Here is an 11,829-nt window from a genome sequence, read left to right as displayed (position 1 = left end):
CGGGAATTGCGCCAACAAGGAGAGAAGAGGTGATAGATTCAGAGGGAGAGGGAGGGGTGTCTGGGAGTGCGTTTGCCAACTAAAAAGAAATAGCGGATTGCAGCATTGGAAAGGGAAGCTGGGTACACGTTGGAGGGGGCCGCGTTCAGGGTTGGACTTTCCCAACGGATTTTTTTTTTTTTTTTGACAGAGGTTTGCTCTTGTCACCCAGGCTGGAGCTGGAGTGCAGTGGTCTGATCTCAGCTCACTGCAGACTCTGCCTCCCGGGTTCAAGCTATTCTCTTACCTCAGCCTCCTGAGTAGCTGGGATTACAGGCCCCTGCAACCACTCCCAGGTAATTTTTTTGTTTTTTTGTTTTGTTTTGTTTTGCTTTTCAGTCGAGATGAGGTTTCCCCCTGTTGGCCAGGCTGGCCTCGAACTCCTGACCTCAGGAAATCCACCTGCATCAGCCTCTTAAAGTGCTGGAATGACAGGCGTCAGGCACTGGCCCCGGCCACTAAGATTCCTTTTTGTTTGTTTGTTTTGTTTTTTGAGGGAGAGTGTCACTCTGTCACCCAGGCTGGAGTGCAGTGACCCAATCTCAGCTCAGTGCAACCTCCGTCTTCTGGGTTCAGGAGATTCTCCTGCCTCAGCCTCCTGAGTAGCTGGGAGTAGAGGCACCCACCACCAGGCCTGGCTAAGTTTTGACTTTTTAGTAGACAAAGGGTTTCGCCATGTTGGCCAGGCTGGTCTCGAACTCCTGACCTCAGGTGCCTCGGCCTCCCAAAGTGCTGGAATGGGAGGTGTATATTAGCAAGTCTGGCCGCTAATATAACTGTAATAAGGTACATCATCTGAGGCCGGGGGTCACCTCCCCATCTGGGGACGGCGGGGGTGTCCTTCCCATGGGATGGAGAGGAAACACAGCCAGGAACCCCAGCCCACAGGCACTCACCCCTCCAGGGCTGCGTTTGCTTAGTCAGGAAGCCTCCCCATCCTGTCTGAATACCGGGCACCAAGTATAATTATGACTACGGGGAACAGACGCCGGAACATGAGAACTGGGGGTGGGGGGGGAATGACCATTTTCAAAGAAAGAGTTTCTCTTTCAAGGACATCCGGCCGCAGTGACCAAAAGCCACTGACCCCGGAATGCCGGCCCCCGGGAGAGGGGGTGTCAGGAAGGCCCCCTCCCTGCCAGATGGGCCTTGGGTCTGAGTCCCAGGGGTGGGGCTGCGCGGGAGGTTATAAAACGGCTGCAGGGGGGATGGAAGCTTCGCTTTCTCTTTGGAGAAGCTTCCTGCAGCGCAAACAGGAAAATCACGGGAACGTGCAGAGTTGGGGACACAGGCCTCGGATGGGGACACCTCGGGCCTTCTGCACCGGAGCTAGGAAGGCTGCTTCTCCCACACGGGACTTCCGTCTGCATTTAAGGTAAAGTCCTCTCTCTCCGGGGGCATGAGGGCAGCCGGGCAGCCGGGGTGGCCATGGCGTGTGTGACCCTCAATCCAGGCTGGCAGGGACAGAAGCCAGGCACGGGTGTCAGCACGTAACGGGTTTCTGCTCACACCTCCTGTCTGTGACCAACGCACACCCCACTGAGCAACTGGACACACAACCCAGTGAGCAGCCAGACACACACCACACTGAGCAACCTGACACACACCACCCTGACCAACCAGACACACATCCCACTGAACAACCTGACACACACCCCAGTGAGCAGCCAGACACACACCCCACTGAGCAACCAGACACACATCCCACTGAACAACCTGACACACACCGCAGTGAGCAGCCAGACACACACTCCACTGAGCAACCTGACACGCACCACACTGACCAACCAGACACACATCCCACTGAACAACCTGACACACACCCCGTGAGCAGCCAGACACACACCCCACTGAGCAACCTGACACACACCCCAGTGAGCAACCTGACACACACCACACTGAAGAGCCTGACACACACCCCAGTGAGCAGCCAGACACACACCCCACTGAGCAACCTGACACACATCCCACTGAACAACCTGACACACACCGCAGTGAGCAGCCAGACACACACTCCACTGAGCAACCTGACACACACCACACTCACCAACCAGACAGACATCCCACTGAACAGCCTGACACACACCCCAGTGAGCAGCCAGAGATACCCCCCACTGAGCAACCTGACACGCACCACACTGACCAACCAGACACACACCGCAGTGAGCAGCCAGACACACACCACACTGAGAAACCTGACACGCACCACACTGACCAGCCAGACACACATCTCACTGAACAACCTGACACACACCCCGTGAGCAGCCAGACACACACCCCACTGAGCAACCTGACACGCACCACACTGACCAACCAGACGCACATCCCACTGAACAACCTGACACACACCCCAGTGAGCAGCCAGACACACACCCCACTGAGCAACCTGACACGCACCACACTGACCAACCAGACACACATCTCACTGAACAACCTGACACACACCCCAGTGAGCAGCCAGACACACACCACCCTGACCAACCAGACACACATCCCACTGAACAACCTGACAGACACCCCAGTGAGCAGCCAGACACACACCCCACTGAGCAACCTGACACACACCACCCTGACCAACCAGACACACATCCCACTGAACAACCTGACACACACCCCAGTGAGCAGCCAGACACACACCCCAGTGAGCAGCCAGACACACACCCCACTGAGCAACCTGACACGCACCCCACTGAGCAACCAGACGCACATCCCACTGAACAACCTGACACACATCCCAGTGAGCAGCCAGACACACACCCCACTGAGCAACCAGACGCACATCCCACTGAACAACCTGACACACACCGCAGTGAGCAGCCAGACACACACCCCACTGAGCAACCAGACGCACATCCCACTGAGCAACTGGACACACACCACACTGAGCAACTGGACACACAACCCAGTGAGGAGCCAGACACACACCCCACTGAGCAACCTGACATGCACCACACTGACCGACCAGACACACACCCCACTGAACAACCTGACACACATCCCAGTGAGCAGCCAGACACACACCACACTGAGCAACCTGACACACACCACACTGAGCAACTGGACACACAACCCAGTGAGCAGCCAGACACACACCCCACTGAGCAACCTGACACGCACCACACTGACCGACCGGACACACATCCCACTGAACAACCTGACAAACACACCCCAGTGAGCAGCCAGACACACACCCCACTGAGCAACCTGACACACACCACACTGACCAACCGGACACACATCCCACTGAACAACCTGACACATACCCCAGTGAGCAGCCAGACACACACCCCACTGAGCAACCAGACACACATCCCACTGAACAACCTGACACACATCCCACTGAACAACCTGACACACACCCCAGTGAGCAGTCAGACACACACCCCACTGAGCAACCTGACACGCACCACACTGACCAACCAGACACACATCCCACTGAACAGCCTGACACACACCCCAGTGAGCAACCAGACACACAACCCAGTGAGCAACCAGACACACACCCCAGTGAGCAGCCAGACACACACCCCACTGAGCAACCTGACACACACCACACTGACCAACCAGACGCACATCCCACTGAACAACCTAACACACACCCCAGTGAGCAGCCAGACACACACCACACTGAGCAACCTGACACACACCCCAGTGAGCAGCCAGACCCAAACCCCACTTAGCAACCTGACACACACCACACTGACCAACCAGACACACATCCCACTGAACAACCTGACACGCACCCCAGTGAGCAGTCAGACACACACCCCACTGAGCAACCTGACACACACCACACTGACCAACCAGACACACATCCCACTGAACAGCCTGACACACGCCCCAGTGAGCAGCCTGACACACACCCCAGTGAGCAGCCAGACACACACCCCACTGAGCAACCTGACGCACACCCCACTGGACACCTGACACACAGCCCACTGAGCAACTGGACACACACCCCAGTGAGCAACCAGACACACACCACACTGAGCAACCTGACACACACCCCAGTGAGCCACCTGACAACCCAGTGAGAAACCTGACACACACCCCACTGAACAGCATGACTCACATCCCACTGCACAGCCTGACACACACCACACTGAACAGCGTGACTCACACCCCAGTGAACAACCAGACACACACCACACCGAGCAACCTGACACGCACCCCAGTGAGCGACCAGATACACATCACACTGAACAGCTAACACACACCCCACTGAAGAACGTGACACACACCACACCGAACAGCGTGACTCACACCCCAGTGAACAACCAGACACACACCACACTGAGCAACCTGACACACACCCTAGTGAGCCACCTGACAATCCAGTGAGCAACCTGACACACGCCCCACTCAACAGCGTGACTCTCACCCCAGTGAACAGACACACACCACACTGAGCAACCTGACACACCCCAGTGAGCAAGCACACACCACACTGAACAGCTAACGCACAGTCCACCGAACAATGTGACACACATCTCACTGAACAGTGTGACTCAACCCAGTGAACAACCAGACACACCCCACACTGAGCAACCTGACACACACCTCAGTGAGCAACCAGACACACACCACACTGAACAGCTAACACACCCCACTGAACAACCTGACACGCACCCCGCTGGACAACCAGACACACACCCCACTGAACAGCATGACTCACACCCCAGTGAGCAACCAGACACATCCCCCACTGAACAGCCTGACACACACCCCACTGAACAGCCTGAAACACACCCCACTAAACAGCCTGACACACACCCCACTGAACAACCTGACACACACCCCACTGAACAGCCTGAAACACACCCCACTAAACAGCCTGACACACACCCCCACTGAACAACCTGACACACACCGCACTGAACAACCTGCCCCCAAAGGAGGATGTTTTACATCTCATTAATGATTTGTATGTGGCTTCCACGCAGAAGCTCTAGTATCATCTCAGACGCCTTGAGTGCATGTGTCTGCACAGGTGTATTTGCACATACACGCACACACACACTGACACACACTCGACACACACCCCCACATGCATTCACACTCAGACACACACACTAATACATCCCCACACTCAACACACACACATTTACACAGACACACATGCATGTGCAGACAACCACACACATTCACACTCAGACACACTCCACACACTCAACAAACACACACATTCACACACAAACACGCTTACACATACACACACACTCCTACACTCAACACATTCACACTCCGACATACATACACACTCCCACATTCAACACACACATTCAACACACACATGCTCACACACAAATGCCCACATGCACACACTCCTAAACTCAACAAACACACATTCACAACAGATACATGCTCAAAGTCACACAGCCACGCACTCAGACTCCTACACTGAACAAACACACACACATTCACACTCAGACATACAGTCACACACTCACACCCACACACTCAGACTCCTACACTCAAACACACACACATTCACATGCACTCAACACACACAACACACATTCACACACACACAGGTTCAACATGCACTCATACACACTGACACACACATGCTCCCATGCTCCCACAGTCACACACACACACACATTCAACACACACACGCTCCCAGACTCACACACACAGACACACTCAGAAACACCCCGTCCACATACACACTCACATACACACACCGTCACACTCACACTCACAGCAGCCCTCCCTCCAGAAGCAGCATCTTGTGCTGTCCAGCACCCTTCACCACCCGCAGCCCCGTCTCAGGGCCGCTCCCCGCTGCCTGACTCTGCCTTGTCCTCCAGCAGGCACCTCGGTCCTGAGAGAGCTGCGTTCCCCATGGTCCTCCTGTGGCTCACGCTGCTGCTGATGCCCGGGCCCGGCCTCCTGCAAACCAACCAGAGTAAGAGCTAGAGAAAAAAAAAAAAAAAAAAAAAAAAAACACCACACACAAGCTGAACGGGCATGGTGGCTCAGGCCTGTCACCCCAGCACTTTGGGAGGCTGAGGCAGGCGGATCACGAGGTCAGGAGTTCGAGACCAGCCTGGCCAACGTGGTGAAACGCCATCTCTACTAAAAATACCAAAATCAGCTGCTCGTGGTGCTGGGCACCTGTCATCCCAGCTGCTCAGGAGACTGAGGCATAATAATCGCTTGAACCCGGGGTGGTGGGACGGACGTTGCAGTGAGCTGAGATGGTGCCACTGCACTCCAGCCTGGGTGACAGAGCGAGACTCCATCTCAAAAAAAAAAAAAAAAATTAAAAAAAAAAGAATCCCAGGCACGGTGCCTCACGCTGTCATTCCAGCACTTTGGGAGGCCGAGGTGGGCAGATCACGAGGTCAGGACATCGAGACCAGCCTGGCCCACGTGGTGAAACCCTGTCTCTATGGAAAAAAAAAAAAAGACAAAAAGTCACAGGCAGGGTCTGATCATGACACAGACGCCATGTGAGGTGTGTGCATGACACTGGGAGCTGGAATCGATAGCACCAATTTCTGTTGGCCGTTTCATTGATTGTGTATCTTCTCTCTCTCTCTCTCTCCTTCCCATATTTATTTATTTCCTGCCTTCCTTCCTTTCTTCTTTCCTTAGTTCATTTCTTCCTTTCTTGCTCCCTTCCAATTCCTTCTTTGTTTCTTTCTGTCTTTCTTTTAAGACAGGGTCTCACCATGTTGGTCAGGCTGGTCTTGAACACCCAACCTCAGCTTCCCAAAGTGCTGCGATTGCAGGTGTGAGCCACTGCACAGCGCTGAGAGTTTGTTTTAAGGAATCAACTATCCTTCTAAGTTAGGAGAAGATCGTGATAGGAATCTGGCTGTTTTTATGCTTTGGTCTTGCTTATTACAGTAAGGTTGTTGACCTTGATAACTACTCATGATTCTTACAGTTTATAAACAGTCATTTCCTCTGGGTTTTCTAAGTGGCCGAGGAGAGATAAACCCTTGAGAAATATCTGGTGTAGGTTTCTGGCTTTGGGTGACTAGCCAAGTGTAAAAGAATATCGCCTTTTCCATCTCTCTACGAGTCGATTATGAAATACAATGAGCCCTGTGATGGCCGAGAGAGACCTCCTTAGGCCGGGCACGGTGGCTCACGCCTGTCATCCCAGCACTTTGGGAGGCCAGGGTGGACGGATCATGAGGTCAGGAGTTCGACACCAGCCTGGCCAACATGGTGAAACCCCATTGCTACTAAAAATACAAAAATTGGCCAGGTGTGGTGGCGGCCACCTGTCATCCCAGCTACTCGGGAGGCTGAGGCAGGAGAATCGCTTGAATCCAGGAGACGGAGGCTGCAGTGAGTGGAAATCACACCCCTGCACTGCAGCCTGGGCCACAGAGGGAGACTCCATTGCAGAAAGATAAATGAAAGAGACAGAGAAACCTCCTTCTACTCTGACACTGTGGTGTTATGTTCATATTTCATTACACGGCACTGTGCGTTTGAACGGACGTATGCTGCTTTTCCAGTAATACGACAGTCGTGGCTTCTATTGAAAAGGACATTCTCTGGGCATGCAAAGTGGCTCACCGGGTATTGGGTAACTCCAATGACAAAAAAACCATAAAAAACAAAAAAACAGTACCAGTTACAATGCTTTTTTGTTTTTGTTTTTGAGATGGAGTCTTACTCTGTTGGCCAGGCTGGAGTGCAGTGGCACGATCTCAGTTCAGTGCAGCCTCCACCTCCTGGGTTCAAGAGATTCTCCTGCCTCCGCCTCCCGAGTAGCTGGGTTTGCAGGTCCCTGGTACCAATCCCAGTTACGTTTTGTATTTTTAGTAGAGAAGGGGTTTCACCATGTTGGCCAGGCTGGTCCTGAGCTCCTGACTTCAGGTGAGCCACCAGCGTCAGCCTCCCAAAGGGATGGGATGACAGGTATGAGCCACCACTTCTGGTTCATCTTTGTATTTTTAGTAGCAAAGGGGTTGCACCCTGCTGGCTAGGCTGGTCTCGAACTCCTGACCTCCAGTGACCCAAGTGCCAGGATGACAGGCCTCAGCCACCGCCCGGGGTTCACTGCTGTGTTCACATTCCTGTGGATCGTGTATGTCTTCTCACTGAAAACTCTCACCGTTTTAGTGACAAAGCCCGCCATCAGGAACTTAAGGGTGGAAGCCACAACTCAGACGTTGACATGGGATGTGGATGGGAATGTGACCGGTATTCAGTGCCAGAAAGGTCCAGACTATGGAATACATGTAAATCGTATTTTCTCTCTCTCTGTTTTTTTGCTTTGTTTTGTTTTGTTTTGTTTTGTTCGAGATGGGGTCTTGCTACGTTGCCCAGGCTGGAGCGTAGTGGCTATTCACAGTCCTGATACGCGCAGGCGTTTTGACCTGCTCCGTTTGCTTCCTTCTTTCCTGACCCTGCGCAGTGAGTCCCTGTCACAACAAAATCAAAGAAACAGGCCGGCCACGGCGGCTCATGCCTGTAACCCCCGCACTTCAGCAGCTGCATCCCGAGGCCAGGAGTTTAAGTCTCCGCCCGGCCAAGATGGTGAAACCCCGTCTCTACTAAAAATGCAGAAATCAGCGGGGTGAGCTGGGGGTGCCTGTCAGCCCGGCACTTCGGGAGGCTGAGGCGGGTGCATCACCTGAGGCCAGGAGTTCGAGGCCAGCCTGGCCAACATGGAGAAACCCGGCCTCTACCCAAAACTATTTTAAAAATTAGCCAGGCACGGTGGCGGGTGCTTGTCGTCTCAGTGACTCGGGAGGCTGAGGCAGGAGAATCGCTTGAACCCGGGGGGTGGAGGTCGCAGTGAGCTGAGATCACACCACGGCACCCCAGCCTGGGCCACAAGAGCGAGACTCCGCCTCAAAAAAAAAAAAAAAAAGAAACATCGTTACCGTCCAACTCAGCCTCGTCTGTCAGCAACCGTGTGACGCTGTGTGTTTCTCAGGCGATGAGTGATCGCTACTGCCAGTTCGAAGCCATTTCCTTCTGTGAGGTGACCAACTACAGCGTCACGGCCGCCAGCCCGCCCTTCTCGGCCTGGATCCTCTTCCCGGAGGCCGGTGAGAGCACAGGCCAGGGCTCTTCGTGCTTTCCCCTTCCCCCTTCCCTCCCTGCTTCCCTCCCTCCTTCCTTCATCCCTGCTCCCTTTCCTGCGTCTCTCTCTCTTTTTCCCGTCTTTCTCTCGTCCTTTGTTGGAAGACAACGTCCCCGTCTGCGGCCCAGGCTGGAGGGCAGCGGCCCCATCCCAGCTCAGTGCCCGCCTTGAACCCTTGGGGTGAAACGATCCTTTTGCCTCAACTTCCCATGAAGGCGCGACCACAGGCAGGAGCCACCATGCCCACCTAATTATTATTATGACTGAGACAGAGGCTCGCTCTGTGGCCCAGGCTGGAGTGCAGTGGCGTGACCTCGGCTCACGGCAGCCTCCGCCTCCCGGGTTCCAGCGATCCTCCCGCCTCAGCCTCCCGAGCAGCTGGGATGACAGGCCCCCGCCACCACGCCCGGGTCATAGTGCGTGTTTTTAGCAGACACGGGGTTTCACCATACTGGCCAGGCTGGTCTCGACCTCCCGACCTCAGGTGATCCACCTGCTTCGGCCTCCCGAAGTGCTGGGGTGACAGGCGGGAGCCCCCGTGCCAGGACGCGACGGGCGTTTTCTTTCCGGTGGGCGCACGCAGGTGGGAATCCGCAGGCAGCCGCGCAGAACCTGACGTGCTGGGTCCACGGGGTGGACCTGATGACCTGCAGCTGGGCCGTGGGTCCCGAGGCCCCCGGGGACGTCCAGTACCACCTGTCGGTCAGCCATCGCGAGTAGGTTCGGCCTTGGGGTGCAGACGAGGAGGCGGGGAGAAGGCAGAGGAGGGTGGAGGGAGGATGAGAGATAGAAGATGAGCATGGGGGGCAGGAGGGGGAGGAGCAGGAGGGGGAGAGGGGAGGAGGAAGAGAAGAAAGAAGAGGAATAAAGGACGAGGAGGAGAGGCTGAAGAAGAAGGGAGGAGAGAGGCAGGAGGAGGAGGAGGAGGTGGAGCTGGGCAGGCCGAGGTGTCCCCGGGGCGCGGGGTCTTCAGGCCTGGCCCGTCCCCTGACTTCGTGTGGTTCCCGCAGTGGCCAGGAGCAGCACCCCTGTGTCCACTACAACAGGAATCAGCGAGGGACTCACATTGGCTGCGTGTTCAGTGACATCTCTGGCATCTCCAGAGGGTCGCCATCAGCCTTTATCCTAGTGACAGGCTCCAGCGAGGCCTTCCGCGTCCCCTGCGTAGACCAGCTTGTCGTGTTTTCGGTGATTGGTGAGTGGCCCAGGCCCCTGTGGCTGCTCACAGCCTCGCGCCAGCTCCCAAGGCCCGGCTGGCCCCCAACATACACATTCCCAGAGGCTGGGTGTTGGAGGGCAGGGGCTGGGTGGGCCGGCCCCTGGGGAGGTCTCTTCCTGCCTGGCAGAGGGTCATCTTCTCATGGTGTTTTGCATGTGGTGGAGACAGAGACATACAGGAGGCTCTGATGTCTCTCCTTACAGGGGCACTGATGCCATCATGGGTTCCATCATGGCTCATGGGACACCCCCACCATGGATTTCATCATATGTCATGGGACACCCTGTCATGGGTTCCATCATGGGCCTTGGGACACCCCCCATCATGGGTTCCATCATGGGCCTTGGGACACCCCCCCCATCATGTGATCCATCATAAGTCATAGGACCCCCTGTCATGGGTTCCATCTTGTGCCTTGGGACACCCCCCATTATGGGTTCCATCATGGGTCATGGGACCCCCATCATGGGTTCCATCTTGTGCCTTGGGACACCCTGTATTATGGGTTTCATCATGGGTCATGGGACCGCCCCCCATCATGGGTTCCATCATGGGCCTTGGGAAACCTCCCATCATAGGTTCCATCATGGGTCATGGGACCCCCCGTTATGGGTTTCATCATGGGTCATGGGACCCCCCCTTCATGGATTCCATCATGGGTCATGGGACCACCCATCATAGGTTCCATCATGCATCATGGGACCCCCCGTCATGGGTTCCATCATGGGTCATGGGACCCCCCGTCATGGGTTCCATCATGGGTCATGGGACCCCCTGTCATGGGTTCCATCATGGGTCATGGGACCAGCCATCACGGGTTCCATCATGGGTCATGGGGCCCCCCGTCATGGATTGCATCATGGGACATGGGACCCCCGTCATGGGTCTCATCATGGGTCATAAGATCCCCCATCATGGGAGCCCCCATCATCGATGCCATCATGAGTCGTGGGACCTCCCTATCTCCCATCATGGGTCATGGTTTCCCCCATCATGGGTCATGGGACCCCCATTATGTATCATAAAACCCACCCATCACGGATCCCACGACACCCCAGCTGGGGTGGGGAGGGAACCTCCCAGGTGTCGAGGATGTCCATGTACACAGTGGCCAATGTGCGCTGACCCCACGGGGAGGGTGCTCAGGACGCTTCGGCAGAGGAGGGGTAAAGAGGAAGAGGAGGAGAAAAAGGAGGATGGAACGGAGGAAGGAAGAGCATAAGTGGGGGAGGGGGACGGGAGGGGGTGGAGATGGGGAGTGGAAGGGGGTGGGATAGGGAGTGGAAGGGGGTGGAGATGGGGAGTGGAAGGGGGTGGAGATGGGGAGTGGAAGGGTGTGGAGATGGGGAGTGGAAGGGGGTGGAGATGGGGAGTGGAAGGGGGTGGAGATGGGGAGGGGAGGAGGGGAGGAGGTGGAGATGGGGAGGGGAGGAGGTGGAGATGGGGAGGGGAGGAGGTGGAGATGGGGACTGGAAGCGGGTGGAGATGGGGAGGGGAGGAGGTGGAGATG

General features: G+C 55.6%; 1 protein-coding gene across 4 annotated transcripts in view; it reads left to right on the top strand.

Moving 5' to 3' along the window:
- Positions 1-244: 244 nt before the first annotated feature.
- IL3RA (interleukin 3 receptor subunit alpha) overlaps positions 245-11,829 on the top strand; it is a 23,547-nt gene continuing 11,962 nt past the window's right edge. Inside the window, exons 1-7 of one of the 4 annotated variants that reach the window (XM_074392438.1) lie at positions 245-335; positions 1,277-1,414; positions 5,853-5,950; positions 8,131-8,249; positions 8,951-9,065; positions 9,684-9,816; positions 10,111-10,295. In XM_074392438.1, coding sequence (XP_074248539.1) covers positions 1,338-1,414; positions 5,853-5,950; positions 8,131-8,249; positions 8,951-9,065; positions 9,684-9,816; positions 10,111-10,295 — 727 coding nt within the window. In that variant the 5' untranslated portion in view covers positions 245-335; positions 1,277-1,337. Of the gene's footprint in view, positions 336-1,120; positions 1,415-5,852; positions 5,951-8,130; positions 8,250-8,950; positions 9,066-9,683; positions 9,817-10,110; positions 10,296-11,829 lie in introns of those variants that run through there. The other 3 variants (XM_074392436.1, XM_074392435.1, XM_074392437.1) reach the window with 3 other exon arrangements.

The sequence above is a fragment of the Saimiri boliviensis genome, chromosome Y (genome assembly GCF_048565385.1).
Source record: "Saimiri boliviensis isolate mSaiBol1 chromosome Y, mSaiBol1.pri, whole genome shotgun sequence".
Lineage (NCBI taxonomy): Eukaryota > Metazoa > Chordata > Mammalia > Primates > Cebidae > Saimiri > Saimiri boliviensis.
Note: the sequence above shows the minus strand (reverse complement) of the source record. Positions and strands in the feature narration are given on the sequence as shown.